Source organism: Pleurodeles waltl, chromosome 4_1 (genome assembly GCF_031143425.1).
Source record: "Pleurodeles waltl isolate 20211129_DDA chromosome 4_1, aPleWal1.hap1.20221129, whole genome shotgun sequence".
NCBI classification, from domain to species: domain Eukaryota; kingdom Metazoa; phylum Chordata; class Amphibia; order Caudata; family Salamandridae; genus Pleurodeles; species Pleurodeles waltl.
Genome location: NC_090442.1, coordinates 426,225,671 through 426,250,696, shown reverse-complemented (window position 1 = coordinate 426,250,696; position 25,026 = coordinate 426,225,671). Strand labels below are relative to the sequence as shown.

The window sequence follows — 25,026 nt, the reverse complement described above, 5'->3', positions numbered from 1 at the left end:
TCACCCGGGAGCAAGTCGAAAGTTGAAGCCAACCTCACTGGAGCCCTCCTCGGATATACTGCACAGGAAGCCTTGATTAAACATTTGCCTTTGGGCATAAAAACTTTCCTGGAGCTTTTCTTCCCCAGTCATTGGATGACCCTCCTCAGCAAGCTGATTTCAATGCCACATCGTCAGATTGCCTTCCCACAAGCCCCGGGTCAAATCCTGGAACTCTGGGTCTCCAGAGCTTTTCAGAAGGACAAAGAAGAAGCCAGGCAAAGACCCGTTTCTTGGTGAAACTCAAAGTATGCAGTTGGTACAGTCCTTCTGAATGCAGTGTCCAGGTGCAGGCCAGGGGTCCAGCAGGGCAGTCCTTCTTCTTGTCGTGTTCCAGTAGGGATTTGAAATGTGAGGCAGCTCTGCCTATTTTATGCTTGCTCCTTGGGTGGAAAGCAGGAGGGTAGTGGCCTGCACATGATTGGCCAGGAGCACCCTCCTGCTCCTCTTTCTGAGAAGTGTGGCAAAAAACAATCCCAGGGAGCAATATTCATCCAAAATCCAAGATGGCAAAAATTCAATCTTACAGTTTAGGTCTAGCTGAACCCACCCACTGATGTGGCTAAGTATCCATTAACACACCCCTTTCCAGCCCTCTCCTAATCTAATCAGGGGGTGCCTGGTTGTCTTGGGCTGCAGGAAATGGGGGAGGTACAGTTGCTCTCCCAAAAGTCCTTCCCTTCTTTGAAGTACAGCTTGGCTGCTCTCCCCCATCCTGTTCTACCATCTGCTGAGGCACATCTCCTCTCACCAGATGCTTCCTTTGTTTCAGTCCAGGCCACTTTATACCTAATCAAGGCAGCCTGGCTCAGGCTGCCAGAGGCTGACCAATCAGAGAAAAGCTGTGATGTGTTCAGCTTCATAGTTCTCAATAGCAATAGGGAGTTTGTGATTCAGAAATTCACCACCTGCAACACGGAATATTGCATATATTTTCTTCTATGCCCCTGCAATCTACTATAATAATTGGCTGACAACCTTTTCAGAAATGCAATCTTACTTCATTTCTTTGTGATTGATACTATCCTACCTAGCAGTAAGGGTGGTGATAAATAAAAGACAGTACGTAGGTTAAAGTTAGAAATATTTTGGATATCGAATTCTCAGCTCCCTGGGGCTTGAATCATGATGAAGAGATGGCAGCAGATTTATATTAATGTGGGGACGCGACATTATAATGTCCTTATAGAATTCCAGATATGCCCACATGGGGAAGACGTATGAATTTTTGCTGTTACAATTTTAAAGGTCGTGCCTACTTGGCTATATGTGGAGAATATTTCATATCTGAAATTCATTAAGCAATGGGGACTGCATTATTTACTGATTTCTTTTCTTAGGAACTTTAAAATTACATGTTGAAAAGGTTTGTTCTGTTGAAAAGTCTGACTTTGGTATTCCCAGGTAGTATCATACCCATATGTTGGCATTGTGTTTTCATATGAATGCTGATCATGCTGCCATCATTTGTTTTCCCCTGCAGCCCATGGTGCCCTTTTGTATACATGTTAAATTGCATTGAATGTCATGGTGTGCTAAACTATTATTCAAACAGGTTCCAGTTATACACATGGTTAGATGTTGTTTTGAATACAAGTGGGGCTTGAAAAAGGTTTTATGTGGTACTTAATGGCACTGCAGTTAAATTTGCTTATTGTAGATGGCATGATAAACAAGCATAAATAAGCATTCTTTTACATAAGATTCTTCTGAATGGGATACTGTTGCTTCTTCACTTTTATGTTTCCTTATTGCTACATTATTATAATCTATATCATGGCAATATCTCATTATGACGCCCACTGTTACCATCAGATTCTGGACTGTAACATTGTTGACTCTGTGTCTATGTTTACTACTTGATTATTTCACTTCAGGTGAGCTGAACTCCCTTAACCTGTGAGAAAGGCCTGACCTGGCTAAAATGTTTCAGGAGAAGCCAGCCATAATAAACAGTATTCTGCAAACCTTCAGCAGTGTCTGAATACATAGTTGACTGGTGTGATACTTTGTGCAGTTTTAAATAAATATATGGTCCACAGATTGTGCTTCCTGTGATTTGGTGTTAATCTATTCAGTAGTTTTTGAGAAATCAAGGGGAAAAAATAATTGTATATTTGGACTGTTAGGATCGACAGAGTCCTGTGGATCTCCCGCGAGAGCACACATGTATAAATGGAGGCAAGTGACTGGGTGAGAGGCCCTTTTTTCCCCTGAGCTTTCACAGTCCAGCTGGAACGGGAGTCTCCAGGGAGTCTTGCCAGAGCAAGTGCTCTGATTGTCTGGTTGGTGGAATGTTAGAAATTAAATGGCGGATATTACTATTTACTGTGAAAAATGTGATGTGTTTTGGAAATTAAATGAAAAAGCTATATAAGGGTGTCATCAAAAAGGGATGCTGTCCCCCTAGGATTAGAGAGAAGGTGTCTAGGTGATAAGTACTGTGAAGAAAATAAATGCTGGGAGTTGGCAATGCTGTAGATCAGGCCCTGTGGTGAATCCTGCTCCACACATCCAACATGGATTGGCAGCCCACAAAGGATTGGGTGAAGCTTGCCAGATTTCCAGGCCCAGCAGCTAACACACACTGTGCAGACCTAAGGCTGTGAACACCTGGGGATTCTCTCTGTGAATGTTTAGAACAGAGCCTGGGCATTCGTCAATCCAACTCCTGCTGCTATGAGCCAAAGGCAGGATCAGCCTTCTGAGAGGGAGCAGCAATTATAGAAGATGGGTGTAGTATGTCATAAAAAACACAGAAATTTACTGGAGAACCCAATTAAAGTGAAATTGTGGCTAGCTTTGTCCATAGTACCTTAGTATACCTTCACAAATATATATTTCTCTCTGAAGTCATCCATAAGATCCCCTAACCACTCAATGGCCAAGTGCCAAGATAAGTAGAGGTGAAGCAATCGGGTACGTCCAGATTGTCTATCAGTGGAGTGAAGGCATGGAGAGATGGAATTTTCAGAGACCTCCTCATATTGTTCCAGATTTTATCACGAGCAGAAGTGATCTAAAGTCTTGCATTTTTAAAGAATACTGTGCATTGGAATTTGAAATGGCTAGTACTAGGATCCTTCACAAATGAAATAACATGGAGCCAGATCTCCAGATAGAGTTCATACATCATGCCAGTGCAATTGATCATGCTAGCCCAATAATATAAGAACCAGTCGGGAAGTGCCAATCAGCCTTCGATTATTGAAAGCGTTCAGGTTTTTAAAGATCTCCGCTTTTTCTTCCCTTTCCAAATAAATTTTAACAATGCGGAATTTAACATTTTTAAGTACCTGTGTGGAACGTAGAGAGATAAAGTATGAAAAAGATGCAAGATTTTGGGCAGAATGCTCATTTTAATTAAGTTAATTTGCCCAATTAGGGAGATCGGTAAATGCATCCATTCATCCAGCAACAGCCATAACTGCGCAGTATAGTTGTATTCATAACGTTGCTTGATGGTAGGTGGTAGAATAATGCCCAGGTACCTAGCACAAGGTGTCAGGCTCTGATCGTGGCTGCTTGCTCCACCTTCTAGAATAAGTTGTGCTTTATGGGTATTGTTAGAAATGGGGTCTTTGGTTGACAGTCAGGTTACCCCCTGTTCAAGCAAGGACCCTCACCCTAGTCAGGGTAAAAGAGAATCACCCTCAGCTAACCCCTGCTTACCCCATTGGTAGCTTGGCAGAGCAGTAGGCTTAACCTCAGAGTGCTAGGTGTAAAGTATTTGTACCAACACACACAGTAACTCAATGAAATCACTACAAAATGACACAACACCAGTTTAGAAAAATAGGAAATATTTATCTAAACAAAACAAGACCAAAACGACAAAAATCCAACATACACAAGTCAAGTTATGAATTTTTAAAGATTAAACTCAGAAAATAGCGCTTAGAAACAAAAATGCTTCGATGAGATGTTAACACGGCGTCGTGACGGAGTCGTTCCCAACAAGCCGACACCAGCGGCACCGGACACGGAGTCGTGTAGACCCCCAAGTACAGGACCTTTGGTGAAGAGTGAAAACAAGCCGATGTGCGAAGTCGGGAAACGCGGCGTCTGTGCGAAACGTTGAATCCGTGCACTTCGAGCGGCGTCGGTCACGACGTGGTGCGGCGACTTCCACGGAGTCGCGGACTTCAACGGGGCTGCTGCGGCGTCGGGCCTGCGAAGAGCGTCGCGTTCCAGCGAAGGTCACAGCGTCAGGTGCAGGCAGCGTTACCGGATTCAGCAGCGGCGTCGGTCCGAAGTCGTCCGAAGCCGATTTCCTTAGATTTCCACCAGCTTTCCTTTCAAGGGCCCAGGGACTGGATAGGGCACCACTTGTCGGGGCAGGAGTCTCTCCAGAGACTCCAGGTGCTGGCAGAGAGAAGTCTTTGCTGTCCCTGAGACTTCAAACAACAGGAGGCAAGCTCTAACTCAAGCCCTTGGAGATTTCTTCACAAGATGGAAGGCACACAAAGTCCAGTCTTTGCCCTCTTACTCTGGCAGAAGCAGCACTGCAGGAAAGCTCCACAAAGAACAGTCACAGGCAGGGCAGCACTTCTTCCTCAGCTATCAGCTCTTCTCCAGGCAGAGGTTCCTCTTGGTTCCAGAAGTGTTTCTCAAGTATGTAGATTTGGGTGCACTTCTTATACCCATTTTAGTCTTTGAAGTCACCTTTCTTCAAAGGGGACTCACACCTACTTGTGAAATCCTGCCTTGCCCAGGCAAGGCCTCAGACACACACCAGGGAGTTGGAGCCGGCATTGTCAGAGGCAGCCACAGTCCTTTCAGATGAGTGACCACTCCACCCCTTCCTCCTAGCAAAGATGGCTAATCAGGAAATGCAGGTTACACCCGAGCCCCCTTTGTGTCACTATCTAGTGCGAGGTCAAAAACAACCCAACAGTCAAACGGACCCAGACAGGGAATCCACAAACAAGGCAGAGTCACATAATGGTTTAAGCAAGAAAATGCTCACTTTCTAAAAGTGGCATTTTCAAACGCACAATCTTAAAATCAACTTTACTAAAAGATGTATTTTTTTATTGTGAGTTCAGGGACCCCAAACTCCACATGTCCATTTACTCTCTAGGGGAATCTACACTTTAATCATATTTAAAGGTAGCCCCCATATTATCCTATGAGAGAGACAGGCCTTGCAACAGTGAAAAACGAAGTTGGCAGTATTTCACTGTCAGGACATATAAATCACATTACTATATGTCCTACCTTATCCATACACTGCACCCCACCCTTGGGGCTACCTAGGGCCTACCTTAGGGGTGCCTTACATGTAAGAAAAGGGAAGGTTTAGGCCTGGCAAGTGGGTACACTTGCCAAGTCGAATTTACAGTGTAATAATACACACACAGACACTGCAGTGGCAGGTCTGAGACATGATTACAGAGCTACTTATGTGGGTGGCACAACCAGTGCTGCAGGCCCACTAGTAGCATTTGATTTACAGGCCCTGGCACCTCGAGTGCGCCTTACTAGGGACTTACTAATAAATCAAATATGCCAATCATGGATAAACCAATTACATACAATTTACACGGAGAGCATATGCCCTTTAGCACTGGTTAGCAGTGGTAAAGTGCTCAGAGTTGAAAATCCAACAGCAACAGGTCGGAAAAAAATATGAGGCAGGAGGCAAAAAGACTGGGGATGACCCTGCATAAGCAAAAGTCCAACAGGTATTTCATCTATATCCTGAAACTTGACCAAACTCTAAAGCTAAATGTTCAACACAATGAACAATAGGTTCTGAGCAGTGCGAGAATGTCAACATATCATCTGCACAGACTGTCAAGGGGAACGCAAGCATCATGTGCGGATTGCTAGGAATACTTCAACGCAGAATGCTAATTCATAGCTCCACATATAGTGCATGGAGAGCAGGGGAGAGCAGGCAGCCTTGTTCAGTACCACGCGAGAGAGGGATAAAAGATGTTAGCTCCTTACTTATGCTGATCTGAGCTCTGTGAACATTATAAATAGCTGTGACAACATTAATAAATCTGGAGCTGAAATGGCCCAGCTTGGGATAAGACAAATTAGTTTTGGCAAAGTATCTCGAAAAATATATAGTTGCCTTACTGAGTCTCTTTCAAATGACCTAGGAATATGAGCTTATAAGTGAACCCACAGCCTAGGCAAGGAGGTCAAGAAGCAAATACTCACTTGCATTTTAGGATGGTATTGTAAGGTCATTACTCCCACCAGGCTGAGAGGCCAGATTTATTGTTCATTGTTCGATTTTTATATCAGCCACTCCAAACTGAGCAAATGGTACAACAGAGCGTGCGGTTGTCCACGCTGCTCAGCTGGAGCAGCCAATACTGTGCATATGTTTGCTACTTGTTCTAAACTCTCATCATGCTGGTCCTCGTTTGAGCGGCAAATATCGTGCGTACAAATCTCTTGAGTGATGCATACTCCAAAGATGACATTGTTGGGCATAGGTACGACCGGGTCTTTTATGTTGTTTCACTGGTAGGTTAACTATTGTGAGCAATTGGAAATCAGCTTTCACGTCAAAATATGAGAAGTGGTGGAAAAAGGTAATGCAGTGTACGAACTGGAATGTCAGCAAAAGCTAGAGGATCTAAGGTGAAATACCATCGTAGTTGGGGGAACTTTAAAGATTGTTTAGAGTCAGACTAGAGACTGTTGTTTACTCTGCCTATGTTGGTTGCTTTGAGCTTAATTTTCATCTATATATTGCTTAGTGTTTTTGATGTCTATAATGAATTTATGTCTATTTAATACTCTATTCCATTTTTTGTGTTGACTGCTTTCTGCTTAATGAACTGCTTAATAACGTATCTGAACATTCCTTAGCGTTTCTGACGTCTATATTGAACTGATGTCCTCCAGGTTTATTTAATATTGAATACCCTATCTAATTTTCTATATTTCTAACATTGATATTTTAGATGCTGTAATTTATTTACTGCTTGCACTGTCAATTAAAACTTTATAAAAATATATATATAATATTTCTAAAAATAAATAGAAGCACTTTCCAGCACATTTTCAACTCATAAGGTTCCATAGATGAGATCTCCCTGTTTAGAGGATAATCCATTTAATGAGGATCAGTGCACCATGCACTCTTAGATCATAAAAAGTGACATATTTCATTTGCATTGGTGCTTGGAGGCACAGCCCAGTCTTCAAACACTGATCTGAAGTGGAGAGGAACCATTGGAAATGCTCCTGTTTTTAATGGAACCAGATCCACTCACTTGACATCAGAAATGTTTGCAATGGGGAGTCACTCTCAGGCTTGGCCAATTGCTCCCTCCCAATAAGGGCCCATATCAGTCTTTCTACCCCCTTTGGAGGGGTTAAAAGTCGATTTATTCCTAATCTGCTTCTCCAGAGGGAACAGAAAGCCTATTTGACACCACAGACGGTGTTTCTTAAAACAAAGAATGGAGTTGGGCTCTGTCTCATCCTGTAATATTGTCACACCCTCTGTAGCCTAGTCAGTCGGCCTGAACCCCTAATAGGGCAATTCGGGGGGATTACCTTTAATCTCTCGACCACAAGGGAACATGAACCCATACCTACAATCTTCCCAATCCTCCCATGTCAGATGAGCAAAAGCCACACTGGAAACCAGAGATAAATGTTTTTTTTTTTTTTAAAGAACTGGGTGGAGCCAGCCTTTTCTGAAATTGGGCCACACCCGCAGCCCTGAAGGCTGAACAGTCTTTCTTTCCCACTGGAGACATATTGTTAGGTTTGTCCTTATTCTGTCACCAACTAGACATCACATACCAGGGACATGATAAACAATTAAAGGGAATAGAATGGAAGGTCAATCTGACTTAGCATTGTGCAGCCCCTACCAGCCACAGGTTCCTGCCACTATGGAACCCAGAGCCTGAGTAATCCATGGCAAGTGAGAGAAAATGCCTTTGGATGTAGTTTTAGCATAGTGCCAACAGAAAGTAGGCAAACCCCTCATTGTGTCATCCCGAAGGAAACAGAAAAAAGTATCTAGTTCTAGTGCCCAAGAGTGGGACCCTATGCCATGATGTGACCACACTCTACACCATTCCATTTTTGGAAAGCAATCCCTGGTGTCCAGTGGCCTTTAGTCACCCTTTAGAACCCTCCAATCTGTCCCTAAGGATAAAGACCAGACAGTTCCTTAAGGAGAAAGACTATCAGGTCCCAGGGGTTAAAGTGCAGCCCAAAGCCAGGACAGACAATCCCTCACCCAATACCTTTTCTGACTGTTTCCCCTGGTTTGGAGGGCCCTCAGCCTCCCTGTATTCAAAACATTATTTCTCTCTCCCTTGGGGCATACTGGGTACCAAGCCAACAATTAGTCCACCTCACTGGAGCAGGAAAGCCTCCACATCACCAAGGGAAATAAATGAACAGGATGGCTTGCTGCCATTGGCCCCGAACCAAAGACACTGTATAGACCCTATGCCCCTTGACTCCGCTGAAGGCACAGAGATCCCCGTCTGCATGACACACCATGTTATGCCAGAAAAATGGGTGCCCTGGCCTCTGCTGATCTGGTAGGCCAGTGGGACTCCCACTATTCATCTCAGTGACCCCATAAATATTATGACAGTGGTCACATCTGTTTGGCACCATATTTGAATACATAGGGAAAGAAGACCATTCTTATATGCTCATGATACAGAACAATTAATGGTCCATATCTTCAGAAATGTCCCTGGACTATGGGAAAACATATGCATAGGCTGGGCTTGCACTAGTATGGGGGTTCCAGCTCCAAGGATGTCAGTAAGGGACAGATAAGGAAGACAGCGGGTACCATTACGTGGTCAAGGAGTCAAACCAGTCATGTCACTGAAATCAAAATTCCATGATGGATCTTTTGCTACCCTTGTAATCATGATGAATTGGTTTCCATGTGGCTCGTTTGTCATACAAAAGCCAAGATAGTGAGCAAGAATATTATTCCTAAACTTCCCTAGTTTGTATAGGTCAAGCAGACAAAAAATCTATTGAATCTCTGAGCTAATTGAATGAGTAATGTGTACACATTTTCTGTGTTAGCAAAAACAACCACATTTGTATCGTGTTTTTATTACTACAGTTGAACCTACAGGCTAGCATTGTTTCTAGCTAAGGGTTTGTGGAAAACCTTACTTGTCTGCAATTATAGAAACTTCCAACTGTTTACTGAGAGCAACTTACTGTCTTGGCACCCACTGATGTCTAGCACTCCTTCTGCGCTACAGTTCATGGAAATCTCCTTTTCCGTGCAGTAACATTCATTGTCTGGGTTTACCAAAGGAGAGGCAAATGCTGAGCTGGGAAGTGTAAAGTGATAGGTAGGAATCCCCTTCAGGTTCCGAGTAGATTCATATTCAGCATAAAGCGATCTGCAAAGAGAGAGATAAAAGCAATATAAAAAAAAACTTTAGAACAACCGTTATTTCATTTGCCTGTCAGGCTAAGTGACCAAGTACACACCTTTCTTGCCATGCAACAGCTCGCCCACAGTAAGGTTACCCGAACTCTAAAAGACGCACATTACTATTTGTGGTGTAAGCCCAGCGAATTAAAATATAATTAACAGATGCCATTATAGATTGGTGAAAACACTACACCTAAACCGTGCACAAATTAACCCACTCTGCAAAATTACCTTCGTTACTTGACAAATAGTGTCTACATTCTGGTTTAGAGCAATGCAGAGTAAATATTAATCTATGAAATGGTTCATAACTGCTTAGAATACAGATTTTGAAGATCATTGTCGGAAGCACTAACACATGGGCTGTCTTAGTAGCAAATGCATTTTTAGTTTTGGCTTAGAGACAGCTTTAGCTTGTTTTAGTGAAAAAAATAAAAAATGTTTGCTTCCCTGGGTCTGATGATCAAAAATCCCCCTCTGTTACTGATACACTATTAAAACAAGCATTGGCTAAGCCCATAGATCCCTCCAATGAAACCTATTAATTTTGCTCAAGGTTTTCTCTTCTAGATGGTCAGAGCAGATACACACATCTGTGGCAGCAATCTTTGAATGATCTTTCTTATGTTTTCCACCATGCAGTCGAAACTTTCAGATGTAGCACCAGCTTTGAGTGCATTTTCTTAAAGTATAAGAACATTTAGTCATGATACTTGCCGTGCACATGTGTACAGGCGTATGCATAGTCAGCCAACTTGGAATGGTTGAAAACAAATTTTAAGATGGCTGCCACTCACGATCGGGGTGAACATCACCAAGAGCACAAGGCACCCCGGGGGACAATAGGCTTTAATACAAAGAGGGGCTGGAGGAGATAACAGGGTGCAGGGAGAGATAGAAATGGAGAACAAATAGTACCTCAAATACACTGCAATGCAGGGACTAATATAAGTAGTGGAAAGACAAATGGCATCAGCTCAAAATGCACTGAGACTAAAATGTTCATTAGGCATGATAAACGAAAGAACAGGAAAGAAAGGTATTGAATAAGAAGCAGGGCAGTGAGACCGATCATGAGTAAAGGGCTGCTGAAAGCCCACTCTACAGAATTGGTTACATGTTAAATTGTAAATCGTAATCTGGTAAAATTACACCTGATTTTACTGTCTGCAATTGTAAAAAGTATTTGTTGTCTTAACTCTGAATATTTGCTCCTGCAGTGACAATTTTACTGTGTGCAATTTTATTACACACAGTTTTACTTGATGTAATTTTCCCACCCGCTAGCCCTTTCGCTGCTGGTCCAACTCCCTCCACCCCCATTGTTGACCCTTTTTTGGTTAACTGGGGTAGTTTGTGCTTAGGCCTCCATAACGTTTTGTCCACATAAGCTACCCACACCAAACTTGTATCCTTTTTTTCCAACATCCAGGGAATTCTAAAGATACCCAGGGACTGTAGGTTCCCCCTTGAGGGACCGAGAACATAGGCAATATGTTGCAACGTTTTGAGTTTTTGTAAACAAAAAGGGGAAAACTGTTCCAGTTTTCTTTCCACTAAAAATGGCATCCATGGACGGTTTCCTGTACTAAAGTCACCATCTTCCTCCCAGGAACATTCAGAGCTGAATAAAAAATCCTAATTTTGTATCACAGTTTTGGCATTTTTCTGAGAGGAAACCTATTTTCACTATGTTTGTGTTCTCAACCTACTTTCAGAATGTGATGGAAACCAGGGTGATGCAGAAAAGCTACAGATTTCTGAAAAGTAAAACAAAATTACAAATTCAGACAGGAGTAGATGTAGATCCTTTAAGGATTCCCAAGGAAAATAACTGTTGAAATAATAAAAAATGAAAATGAGTAGTAAAAAGCAGCCATTCTGACAACATTTTCATCAGTAACTTTTTGTCACAATGACCGATTGACAAAAGCAATACACCATTACACCGACTAGACTCTTCTGATTGTTGGGATGTATAGGATTTGTAGATTCGCCAAGAATCCAAGGTACCCAGAGAAAACAACTGAGCTGCACCACAGAAAGGTTTTTTATTGAGTACTGAGAATAGAGCAAATATTATCGCAAAATAGGCACAGTAAAAAATGTGTATCAAGGAAAATGTATGCATTTCTGAAATGGGCACAAGATATAGAGTTTAGTAGCAGTGGTTATTTCAACATCTCTGAATTTGTGGGTACCCATACTATGATATGATTTGGAGGATATTTTTCAAAATGTCATCTTTCTTATGCACTGGCTTATATTTGAAAGGCATAAATGCAGTGCAATCCAATTGGTAATAACACATGCTACTGTTCTGTGCTCCTACAATTCTCCTGATCAAAATGATACCTCACAAATGTGGGTAGGCCTAGCATCCACAACAAGAAATGGCCCAAAACTCAACATGGACGCCTCACATTTTTCCACAGAAAACTGACCACCTTTTTCCAATGTGGGTATCTCTAGTATTTGGACCCTAACTCAGCTGGCACCTAGAGAAACATAGCCAACCCATACATTTTTTAAAACCAGCTACCAAGAGGTATCCAGGGTGGGCTGAATTGGGGTACACGCACCACATTTTTTTTACCCAGAATCCCTTGCAAACCGCAAACCTTGACTGAAAAAAACACATTTTCCTTCTGTGATAAAAGGTTCTGGAATCTGCAAGGAGCCACAAACCTCCTTTCACTTTGCATTTTCCCACGTCTCCTGATGAAAATGGTACCTCACTTGTGTAAGTATATCTAGTGCCCGCGATAGCAAACAGCCCAAAACACAAAATGGATGCAGCACATTTTTCCACGGAAAACTGACCCTCTTTTTCTGATGTGGGTAGCTCTTGAATTTGGACCCTAGCTCAGCTGGCACCTTGAGAAACCTAGCCAACCTGTACATTTTTGAAAACTAGATACCTAGGGGTATCCAGGGTGGGCTAACTTGAGTCTCCCCACACTTTCTTTTACCCAGAATTCCCTGAAAACCTCAAAAACTGACTTAAAAACATATTTTCCTCAGATTTCTGTGATGGAAAGTTCTAGAATCTGTGGGAAGCCACACACGTCCTTTTAACTGGCATCCCACCAAGTCTCCTAATATAAATGGTCCTTAGCTTATGTGGGTAGACCTAGTTCCCATGTCAGGAAACAGCCTAAGATGCAACATGGACGCAACGCATTTTTCCACCTAAAACTGACCCTTTTTTCTGATGTGTGTAGCTCTTTTTTTTCACTCTAGTTAAGCCAGCACCTTGTAAAACATAGCAAACTTGTACATTTTTAAAAACTCGAACCTAAGGGTATCCAGGCTGGGCTGACTTGTGTTACTCTCCCACGTTTCTTTACCAAGAATTCTCTGCAAACCACAAACATTGACTAAAAAACACATTTTCCTCACATTTCTGTGATGTAAAGTTTTGGAATCTGTGCGGAGCCACAAACTTCCTTACACCCAGCATTCCCCGAAGTCTACTAATATAAATGGTACCTCACTAGCGTGGGTAGACCGAGTGCCCACAATGGACAGGAAACAGCCAACAACACATACACAATGCATTTTTCCACAGAAAACATCTTTTTCTGATGTGGGTAGCTATAGATTTTGGATGCTAGCTCAGCCAGCACCTAGAGAAAACTAGCCACCTGTACATTTTTGAAAAGTAGAAACCTTGGGGAATCCAGGATGGCGTGAATTGTATGTTTTCCATTAGGCTTTTTATTTACCCACAATGCCCTGCAATCCTCCACCTTTTCCTGAAATCATGCCTTTTCCTTACATTTCTGTGATAGAAAATTCTGGAATATGCAAGAATCCACAAAATCCCTACCACCCCATGCATGCCTTGAGGTAAAGATGGAGGTTTGCAGGGCATTGTGGGCAAGGAAATGGCGTGGGTTGCATGTTGATCACACCTCCCTGGACTCCCCCAGCTGTCTACTTTTCAGAAGTGTCTGGGCCTGGTAGGTTTTCCAGGTGGCAGTCTACCCAACCCCAAAAAGTGCAGTCATTCACCGTTGCAAGTGGGATGACATTAGGAGCCAGAAAAGTTCTCCTGATCCATATGTAAAATCAACACCCAAAAAAGTCAAATGTCCCCTTGCTTGCTATTGGGATGAGAAGCTTTAGTTTGCAGGGGGAGCAGAAAGACTGTTTCCTCTCTTCAGTTCAGTTGAGGGCATAACCATGGTGGTAGGCAGCTCCCACCCCTCCATTTTTTTTAAATTCCCTGGCGTCTAGTGAACTGTCTGCCTCCCCAGGGGGGCTGATCCAGGGTAATTACTTAATCTGCCCCGGGCGGGGGGGGGGCAGAAAGACTGTGTCCTCATTTATTAGGGGTGGGAGAATGTCAATGCCCATGGTGGGCAGCCCCACAACACTATTTTGAAAAAATAAATAAAATCCATGACTTCAAGTGGGCTTTCTGCCCCCTGGTGGCAGATGGGGATAATTACCTCATCTACCCCCCAGGGGGAGGCAGAAAGACAGTGCCCATTGTTTAGTGTGGCCTTGCCATCCCCATTCTGGGCAGCCCACACCCCTTGCTTTTATGAAAAAGAAAGTAATCCCTGGTGCCAATGGGCGTTTTGCTCCCCCCGAGGGGGTGTTGACCACAGGTAATACCCCCATCTGCCCACCGGGGGGGCAGAAAGTCTGTTCCCATTTGTTTTTGTGGGTGATGGCATTGATATACCCATTTTGGGCAGCCCCCATCCCTATGTCATAAAAAGAGGCAAAAAAGGTTGATTCCCTGGTGCCTAGTGGGCTTTGTGCCCCCCCTAAGAGGTGGCAGATCAGGGATACAAACCCCCATCTTCCTTCCAGGGGAGCAAAAAGGCTATTCCCATTTGTTTTTAGTGGGTGGGGGTATTGGCATGCTCATTTTGGGTAGCCCTCTTGCCTGGGGTCCACTCGCTCCCTCTGGGTGCCTAGTGGGTGGATTCCTGCTTTGGGAAGGGTAGCATTGAAAAGTAGAGACTCCCCTTTCCAATTATACCTCTCACGTCTTGTTGGTGCTTAGGGGTCTGAGATAGCCCCATGAGCACTGATACAGAGAAACTGAATTTCACTATTGGTTTCAGTGAAATGATGTCAGGGGGCCACGCACGCTGATTGTTATTTCACTGAAACTAAAATAAACAGCCTCAGGAGAGGGGGAAGCTTTTCCCCACCCCCAGAGTCTTTTTCTTTCAGAAGAGAATACCTCTGGTGCACACACCAGAGGGATTTCCAGTGCCATTTGCGAGGATGGCTGGGTACCATCGGACACACATGAGCACTGTAGCGTCGGATGGCTCCCCGCCGTCTGACACATGGAAGCGGTTAAGCCCCATTTGTTAGAAGGTGGATTATTAGTAGGGGTAAGTATACACCTACCACTGGTAATAAGGTGACCAACACAATGTAAGGTCCAGCCAAGGTCTCAGTACACTGGCCCCTGGCTCAACCCTGGTAGCTGGCAGCGAGTAGGCAGGCTCAACTTTGGAGACCGGTATGTAAAGCATTTAAATATACCAATACAATAAATAAGTAAGACACAACACAAAACAAAAATCCCACACCAATTTATAAACATAGGAAATAATGTTATCTTTAACATGGCCCCAAAAGGACAAAAATCAAATATAGGGAGCCGGAGATATGAATTTGTAAAGACTAAATAAAAAATTTGCTTTCCAGTGCTTAAAAGCCAGTAGCGCCAACTGGTCACATCTGGTTGCACTGAACCAGGTCACAAGTTGAGGCCGACTGCAATGGAGCCCTGCTCAGATACACTGAGCGGGAGGCTGCGGTTAAAATTCCACCTTTGGACTTAGTTATTTTCCAGTAGCTTTTGTCTTCAGGCGATGCTCCTTGTCAGGCTGGGATCAGATGCAACATCGTCGTCTTAGTTTTATGTGAGGTCGTGGTCAAATCGTGGAAATCTTGATGATGAGGAAAAGCTCCAGGGTTTGAGCAGGATGAATGTAAAATTAGGCTGAGTTGCGGTACGTCAGCAGTGGCTTGACTCTCGCGATGGGTCAAACACCTTAAGGAGCTTTTTTACAAAACTTCTCCAGTCTTCTCAAAACTTCTGAATCTCCTTTGAGAAATCCTCTTTTGGGTCTCAAAGTGTCCAAAACACATATTCAAGGGTGTAGCAGTACTTAGATGGTCCTTGGGAGTTTGGGACCACAATTTCCACAATGTACCTGGCCAAATCCTTAAAAGTCCACTGGACACACTCCAGGCTGGGGATTTCTTGTGGAAATTGGTGCAAGGAAGCTATGTTACCCTGCTGCTTTCAGGGCGTCCACTCCTTAGCCCTTTAAAAGTAAGGCAAAATCCTTGGGGCTGTAGTTCCAGTGTGCTATGGCAGCCGTTCTTCAGATTGTAGTCCTTTGGGGTGCAGATTAGGGTTCCTGCAGGGCAGTCCTTCTTCTCCTTGTGATTTCAAGCAGCAGATCTGAGTTGGTAGTGAGCTCTCAGATATTCATTTTATGATCTGGGGGGACAAGCAGGGAGGCAGCCCTGTCCAATGAGTTACAGGGCGCCACCCAAAAGCATGACAGCTTGAACCAAAGTGTAGAATGTTCTTGTCCTACAAAGCATTGCACTTTAAAATTCAAGATGGAGGATTTCTCTCCAGCAGAATAGGACCTGGTTAAACAACCTACTGGTGTGGCTCACTTCCATTAACACTCCCCCTCCAGATCTTTTGCAAAGTCCTTTCGTGGGCCTGCCATCTGGCTGAGGGGTACAGAAAGAGGGGGTAGGCCTGGCTGGCGTTTCTAGTTGTCCTGCTCTCTTTGAAGCCCACTGTGATTCACACCATCCTCTTTCTGACCTGAGCCCTGCAGCTGCAGAGCTCCCCCCACCAGGTGCCCTCTGCTCTATGCAGGCTACTTATGACCTCATCAAAGCAGCCTGGATAATCCTGTTCAGGCTGACCAATCAGGAGAGGCCATTAGCAGGCTGGATTTTGGCTTACAGAAAATACAGTCCTATAACTTACTCAACAGGGGCAAGTTGTTGGATTTATCCTTACCAATTTTTTGAGTCCTTGAAAAGACACATTTAGCTCCTTTCTAGAAATATTTATAGTTGCATGAAATATTACGTTACCCTGTGGGGCTAAGTATCTGCAATGGGAAACATGAAATGGGCAGTTTTTTCCACACCAGGTAAAATAAAACATCTTTCATAATGTTCCTGCTTATAGGTATATGGTACCCCTCCCATGGGGCACCTAGGGGAGACCTTAGGGGTGATTTATATGTACAAATCAGGAATATTATCACTTTGGAAGTACCAGTGTTTTCTTAACTGCTCATCAAAGAGCATGCTACCGCAAGGGTCATCACCCTCTGGTGCAGAGCTATTGGACTGGGAACCATTTTATACAAAAAGCAGAAACCTCCATTTGGCAGCACTCAAACCAGGACTGGCACTCACAATAGCCTTCAGCTGTGGGCTTCAAGAGAAACATGACTCAGTAGCCCTTTCAGTGCATTTTGGTAAATCTGGCAAAGTTACAGTATACCCAGTGACCATAGCTTGATAACTATTCTAATGTTCAATATTTCAGTTTCTTAGCTGCATAACTATTCATTTCTTCAAATCTTTCATTTTCTTGGCTGCAGACACATTTCACTCTTCAAGAGAGGTCACAAACTCACTGGCTGTGGCAAAGATTTGCACCTCATGGCACAGCAGGAAGCCCACTTTACTCACCAACTAGAATAGTTGACCAAACTGGCAAAGATAGTCAAGTGTGAACATTTCATTTACAGCCATGACAATCAGATGTCTTTCTATGATCTAGTATGGAAACCCTTAAACGCCCATCCAGAACCCATTTCCTTTCAAGTTTGCCTAGTTGGATACATGCCTGATCTTCTGATATCTCCTACTCTGTTTCACCCAGGATTCCTGGATGGCTCTAGTTAGTCCTTCTGTTGGGCTGGTAATGTTGCAGAGCTGTGTCATATTTGTCATTTAGTCTGGGTACCTGTCATGTTATGTGCCATTTTCTATTAGCATCCTGGGATATGGAGTTGCCTAGGTGCTAGAAGACTGGTTGGGGTCGAATGCTTCTGCATTCGCGTCTGCAATAGCATGTTTGATGCTTAGTTTACTACCGGGTCTATGAGCTTTGTCTTGTGGTCATACCTCTAATTGATAGGGTTCATACGGTACCCTGCCTTAGACATTTGCATTGCTTAAGTCTTGTGCCTATCCACTAGTTGTAATTGTGCTGTGTTGCTCAACATTAAAGAGATTTCTTTGGTACAGGTGTTGAACTAAGACCGCTCAATTCATGGTATTCTTTTCGTATAAGCCTCTTCCGAAAAGCCAATAAAGAAACATTGTAAAACTAATGGTTGTTCTGGGGACAAGTCAAATGATAAGATGTTGGAAAGGTCTTTGCAAGGACATCCATTAATTTATGATTCTTTGTCTTAAATACAATTGTAAAAGAAAGGATAATGAAAGATGCATGTTGTGTATGCTGAAATCAATTTCTGCAACATTGCATAGCTTCTTGTAAAAAGATTGAGAAACATTATCTCACAACTTTATGTCAGACTATGATTTTCATTGAAAATTGCCATACCCTACAACTTAAAAAAGACAGCCACCTTCCCGGAGATATGGAAACACGCCAACGTCAACGCCCTATTGAAGAAACACAAAGCGGACCCAGATGACCCCAAAAACTACCGGCCCATCTCCCTCCTCCCCTTCCCAGCGAAGGTCATTGAAAAAAGCATGAACAGCCAACTATCCCGCTTCCTGGAAGACAGCAAAGCGCTCGATACATCCCAATCCGGATTTCGCAAGAACCACAGCACGGAGACCGCACTCATTGCTGCCACAGATGACATCAGGACCATGCTCGATGAAGGCGAAACCGCAGCGCTCATCCTCCTGGACCTCTCTGCAGCCTTCAACACCGTTTGTCACCACACCCTTTGAACACGCCTCCACAACGCCGGGATCCGCAGCAATGCCCTCGACTGGATCTCTTCTTTCCTCTCCAGGAGAACCCAGAGAGTCCACTTTCCGCCCTACCTGTCCGAATCCTCCAAAACCATCTGTGGCGTCCCCCTGGGATCCTTCCTCAGCCCAACACTTTTCAACGTTGACATGGCTCCTCTCGCCAACATCACATGATCCCATCACATCAACATAGTATCCTATGCAGACGACACCCAGCTGATCATCTCCCTCACGAAAGACCCCACAACTGCAAGAAGCAACCTCCACAATGGACTTCACACCATCGCCAACTGGATGGAATCAAGCCGCCTCAACCTAAACACAGACAAAACAGAGATCCTCATCCTCAGCAGCAACCCCTCCGCCTGGAATGACTTCTGGTGGCCTACCTCCCTTGGAGCCGTGCCCACTCCCACCACCCAAGTACGGAACCTGGGAATCATCCTGGACTCAGCCCTCAGCATTACTCAGCAGGTCAACGCAGTCTCCTCTTCCTTTTACAACACCCTCCACATGCTCCGCAAGATCTTCAAGTGGATTCCCGTCAAAACCAGAAAGACAGTCACCCATGCCCTAGTCAGCAGCAGACTGGACTTCGGCAATGCACTCTATGCAGGAACCACGGCCAAACTACAAACGAAAATGCAACGTATCCAAAATGCCTCCGCCCGACTCACCTCAACGTCCCACGCCGCAACCACATCTCTGCCCACCTCAGAGACCTACACTGGCTACCTGTATCGAAGAGGATTACCTTCAAACTACTCACCCATGCACACAAAGCCCTCCACAACACAGGTCCGGCCTACCTCAATGACGGACTCACCTTCCACCCCCCCGTCTGCGATCTCCGCTCCGCCAGCCTTGCTCTTGCCTCCGTCCCCCGCATTTGCCGCACCACCGCTGGAGGAAGATCCTTCTCTCCCCTCCCCGCCAAGACCTGGAACTCCCTACCGCTCCACCTACACCAGACCCGGGACCTCCTAACTTTCAGGAAACGCCTCAAGACATGGCTATTCGACCAGTAGCTCCCCCCCCAGCGCCTTGAGACCCTGACGGGTGAGTAGCACGCTTTATAAATTACATGATTGATTGATTATCAATGAACTGACAGCTCCATCTCCCTTTACAAGGAATACAATGTCAATCATCTGGCTACCAGTTCATACAGTGCCTAATCTCAATGACCTGCAGAAGGCAAATCTTCCTCACTTCCACATGTGCTGCACAGGGACACTCGGTGTCAGGCCCCACTGTATCTTTCCCGGCTGGGCAGATTAAACTCAATTAAAATGAATATTCTACTTAGGGTGCCCAATCTGTTATAGGCCCTGTGCATTTTGGTCTGGAGGGAATTACTTATTCCCCTTCAGCACTTAGGGCCTGATTTAGATATTGGTGGACAAGTGACTTTGTTACAACAGTGACAGATTCCCTGTCTGCCGAAATCTGAATCTCATTATATCCTATGGGATTTAGGGCCAGATGTAGGTAACGTTTTGCATGGCGCAAACTGTGAAATTCGCAGTTTGCGCCATGCAAAACGCACATCGCGATGCACATTCCCAAAATGGGAATGCGACTCACAAATAGGAAGGGGTGTTACCCTTCCTATTTGCGAGTCACACAGCAATTCGCAGTTAGCACCCATGTGAAGTGGGTGCTAACTCATTCGCAAAAGTGAATGAGTCCCCAGGGGACCCCTTCCCCTTTGTGAATGGCTCCAAAAATATTTTTTCAGAGCAGGCAGTGGTCCTATGGACCACTGCCCACTCTGAAAAAATGAAACCAAATGGTTTCATTTTCCCCGAGTGTATTGCAACTCGTTTTCCTTTAAGGAAAATGGGCTGCAATACAAAAAAAACTGCTTTATTAAAAAAGCAGTCACAGATATGGTGGTCTGCTGTCTCCAGCAGGCCACTATCCCTGTGAGTCCAGGGAATCGCAAGGGGGTCGCAAATTGCTACCCACCTCATTAATATTACTGAGGTGGGTCTTTGTGACCCCCTTGTGATTCACCGATGGTGTCTGGGACACCATCCTGCATATGGGATTGCAACTCGCAAATTGCGAGCCGCTCCGACTCGCAATTTGCGAGTCGCAATCCCATACTTACCTACATCTGGCCCTTAGTTTTTGGCGGACATGATATTTATCACTATTGAGAAGGAGTAACTCACCCGCCAATATCGAAATCAGGCCCTTAATCATGGAATTAATGTGGCAAAAGATGTTCACAAGACTTTCATATAAACATTAAGAACAGTTAAGGCAGCTGGAGGCCTTGCCCTCCCTGATTTAATACTACTACTATAGGACAGCTCAACTGGAAGTTATCACCGACTGGTCTCTTAACCCCTTGGGTGCCCAGGACGTAACAGTTGCGTCCCTATTTGCACCGCTCGGGTGCCGAGAATGTAACCATTACATCCCGCTATGGAGCACCCCCCTCCCCTGGGCAGGGATGGAAGGGGAAGGCAACGCTCGCTCCCCTAGGGGGGCAAATTTATTTTATGTCACTTAAGCACTGGGGGGGCAGAAACCACTTAGGCACGAGGGATTGGTGTGTGTATTGTTTAGGGGGGCAGCCCTTTGGGCAAGGGTCACTCCCCATGGGGGTACATTACTGTTGGCCATATCTGCCGCCCTTGGGGGTAGATCCCCTATTTTCAGATGGCCCATCTGCCCCTAAGATGGGCAGGAAGCCCACCAGAGACCAGGGAAGATTTTTTTTCTAAAAAAGAGGGTGGGGTTATGGCCAAACCCCCACCCCAAATAAATGGGGCCAAAGTTGTTCTGCCAACCGGTGGGCAGATAGGGCACTTACCCCCAATTCACTCCCCAGGTGGGCAGAAAACCTTCTAGATTCCAAGGAATTTAAAAACAATAGTTGGGGGGTGGCTACCAACCAGTATGGGCATCGTTCTGCCCCCACCCAAACTGAAGGGGATAACAGTTTTTCAGCTCCCCCCCACACTAAAACATCTTATCCCACATCAAGCAAGAGGACATTTGATTATTTAGCGTTTTGGCTTTTCATTTGGGCCATAAGAGCTAGTCTAACTCTCAAAATTGTCCCACTTAGAATATTAAGGGCTGCACTTTTTGGACTTTGTGACGCTGTCATGTAGAAAAATCCACAAAACCTAAACACATCTGAAAACTAAACATCTGGGTGATTCCAGGGTGGTGTGCCTCACATGCACCCCGCACCATTTTCATATCCACAATGCCCTGCAAAGCTTCAACTTTGCTGGAAAAAACACATTTTTCCCACATTTTTGTGATGGAACCTTCCAGAATCTGTAGGAATCCACAAAATTCCTATCACCCAGCATTGTCTCATCTATACCGAGAAACATTCTGCCCCACTTGTCAGCCTTAAAATGTTTTTTTTCAAACTACCTTTTTGGATCCGCTTTGGTTCCTCCTCAATTTCAACATGATTTTGGCTCTTCCCTGTCACATGCATTTGGCCCACCTACACAAGCGAGGTATCATTTTTACTGGGAGACTGAGGGTAACGTTGGGTGGTAGGAAATATGTCCTGGTGTGGTGATCCCACACAGAAATGTGGTAAAAATTCAATTTATTTAGCTAAATTTGAGTTTTGCTGAGGATTCTGGGTAGGAAAACATTGGGGGATCCCCGCAAGTCACACCTTCCTGGACTCCCTCAGGTGTCTAGTTTTCAGAAATGTTTGATTTTGGTAGGTTTTCTTATATGGGTGCTGAACATAGGACCACAAACCCAGGTGCCCCTCCCTGCAAAAACCAATAGGCTTGTTTTTGATAATTTTGATGTATCCACATAGTGTTTTAGGGCATTTCCTTTTGCGGGTACAAGGCCTACCCACACAAGTGAGGTACCATTTTTATTGGGGGATTTGGGGGAAATGCTGGGTGGAAGGAAATTTGTGTCTCCTCTTAGATTCAAGACCTTTCTTTCACCGAAATGTGAGGAAAAGGTGTTTTTTGGCCACATTTTGAGGTTTGCAAAGACTTCTGGGTAACCAAACCTGGTGAGAGCCCCATAAGTCACCCCATCTTGGATTCCCCTAGGGGTCTAGTTTTAACAAATGCACAGGTTTGGTAGGTTTCCCTAGGTGCCGGCTGAGCTGGAGGCCAAAATCCACAGCTAGGTACTTTGCAAAACAACAGTTCTATTTTCATTGGGAAAATGTGATGTGTCCACATTGTGTTTTGGGGCCTTTCCTGTTGTGGGCACTAGGCCTACTCACACATGTGAGGTACCATTTGTATTGGGAGACTTGGGTGAATGCTGGGTGGAAGGAAATTGTGGTTCCTCTCAGATTCCAGAACTTTCTGTCACCGAAATGTGAGGAAAAAGTGTTTTTTTGACCAAATTTTGAGGTTTGAAAAGGATTCTGTGTAACAGAACCTGCTGAGAGCCCCACAAGTCACCCCATCCTGGATTCCCCTAGGTATCTAGTTTTCAAAAATGCATAGGTTTGGTAGGTGTCCCTAGGTGACGGCTGAGCCACAGGCCTAAATCCACAGCTAGGCACTTTCTAAAAAACACATCAGATTTCAATGTAAAAATGTGATGTGTCCATGTTGCGTTTCCTGTCGCGGGCATTAGGACTACCCACACAAGTGAGGTACCATTTTTGTCGGGAGACGTGGGGGAACACAGGATAGAAGAACAAGTGTTATTGCCCCTTGTCTCCCTCAACATTTTTCCGTTCCAAATGTAAGACAGTGTGTAAAAAAGACATCTATTTGAAAAAAGCCTTGTAATTCACATGCTAGTATGTGGGACCCTGGAATTCGGAGATGTGCAAATAACCACTGCTTCTCAACACCTTATCTTGTGCCCATTTCGGAAACACAAAGGTTTCCTTGATACCTATTTTTCACTCTTTATATTTCACCAAATGAATTGCTGCATACCCAGTATACAATGAAAACCCATTGCAAGGTGCAGCTCCTTTATTGGTTCTGGGTACCTAGGGGTCTTGATGAACCTACAAGCCCTATATATCCCCACAACCAGAAGAGCCCAGCAGACGTAATGGTATATAGCTTTGAAAATCTGACATGGCAGTAAAAGGGTACTGAGTAAAACATTCATTCAATATTGTTTTATTTTAGCTGTTATTTTCTGTAGGAAAGCCTTGTAGGATCTAAAAAAATGACCCCTTGCTGAATTCTGAACTTTATCTACCTTTCAGAAATGTTAAGTTTTCCAGGATCCAGCATTAGTTTCGCACCCACTTCTGTCACTAACTGGAAGGAGGCTAAAAGCACAAAAATAGTAAAAATGGTGTATGTTCCAGTAAAATGACAAAATTATGTTGAAAAATGTGGTTTTCTGATTCAAGTCTGCCTGCTCCTGAAAGCTGGGCAGGTGGTGATTTTAGCAACACAAACCCTTTGTTGATGCCATTTTCTGGGAAGAAACCACAGGCCTTCTCCTTCAGCCCTTTTTTCCCATTTTTTGTTTTCAAAATGACATTTTCGCTGTATTTTGGCTAATTTCTTGGTCTCCTCCAGGGGAACCCACAAACTCTGGGTACCTCTAGAATCCCTAGGATGTTGGAAAAAAGGACACAAATTTGGCATAGGTAGCTTGTGTGGACAAAAGGTTATGAGGCCTAATAGCGAACTGTCCTAAATAGCCAAAAAAAGGCCTGGCATCTGAGGGGAAAAAGACCTGGCAGAGGAGGGGTTAAAGAAACTGGCAAACATTGGCCCCATATGTACAGCGCAGTGGTGGCGTGCTATATCTGGGCCTTGCTTTGGAAACCGAAACATGATAGATCAAGCAAAACATACCTTAGCGCATCTATGAAAACCACTCTTGCGGTGTGAGGCAGTTATTAGGAAATCACAATTGACCACCTTTTGATTGCCCACATGCCCATACACTACAATCCAGCCTTTACACCCACGCTCACAGTGCGCCCCTTCTTTGATTAGGAAAAGGGTGAATGTCTAGTCATGCCTGCCATGTTTTAGGAGTCAGAGATCTTAACATGTGAGGCTTCTAAGATTAAATTCCATTGAGATGAGAAAGAGTGCTTTCATTAATTGCAACTGCACAACTAGTTGCTCCAGCCTCAAATTAAACAAGCCACCATTGGAGATCTCGCCTTGATTGAAAAATGTGTACAGGAAGCTGAAACTCAAAATGCTGTTTAATATTCTGTTTGGTATTTTAATGGAATCAATGTCACCACCCATCTTCATATACAGCACCATCTTGGGTATGATCATCTTAGATAATCAGTGGGTGGGGCATTGGCAAAATATATAAATGTATTCCTGCTCTAGGGCAGGAAGGGAAGCACATTACAAAGGTATATTTGAATAGTATGTGTATCTGTCAAAACTTGCATCATTTTGCCTACCTTCCAGCCACTATGTTGGAGAGTCTGTAGAATGTTGGGAGATTTTTGGGCACATCTTGTGGGATTGTCCACATAATAGTTTATTCTGGACTGAAATACTAGCACATATGAGAGCACGACTGGGATATCCTACCACCTAAAAATTAATTCTCTTAAGCCTACACTCTTACATTTACTTATCAAACCATCTCCATCCGCTCATCACGTGAAACTGCCTGGGAGC

At 44.2% G+C, this 25,026-nt stretch overlaps 1 protein-coding gene across 2 annotated transcripts in view; it reads right to left on the bottom strand.

Moving 5' to 3' along the window:
* CD36 (CD36 molecule (CD36 blood group)) overlaps positions 1-25,026 on the bottom strand; it is a 574,756-nt gene that overhangs the window by 156,980 nt on the left and 392,750 nt on the right. For both annotated transcript variants that reach the window (XM_069228678.1, XM_069228679.1), the window contains exon 8: positions 9,223-9,410. In XM_069228678.1, the coding sequence (XP_069084779.1) occupies positions 9,223-9,410 (188 nt within the window). The remainder of the gene's footprint in view (positions 1-9,222; positions 9,411-25,026) is intronic.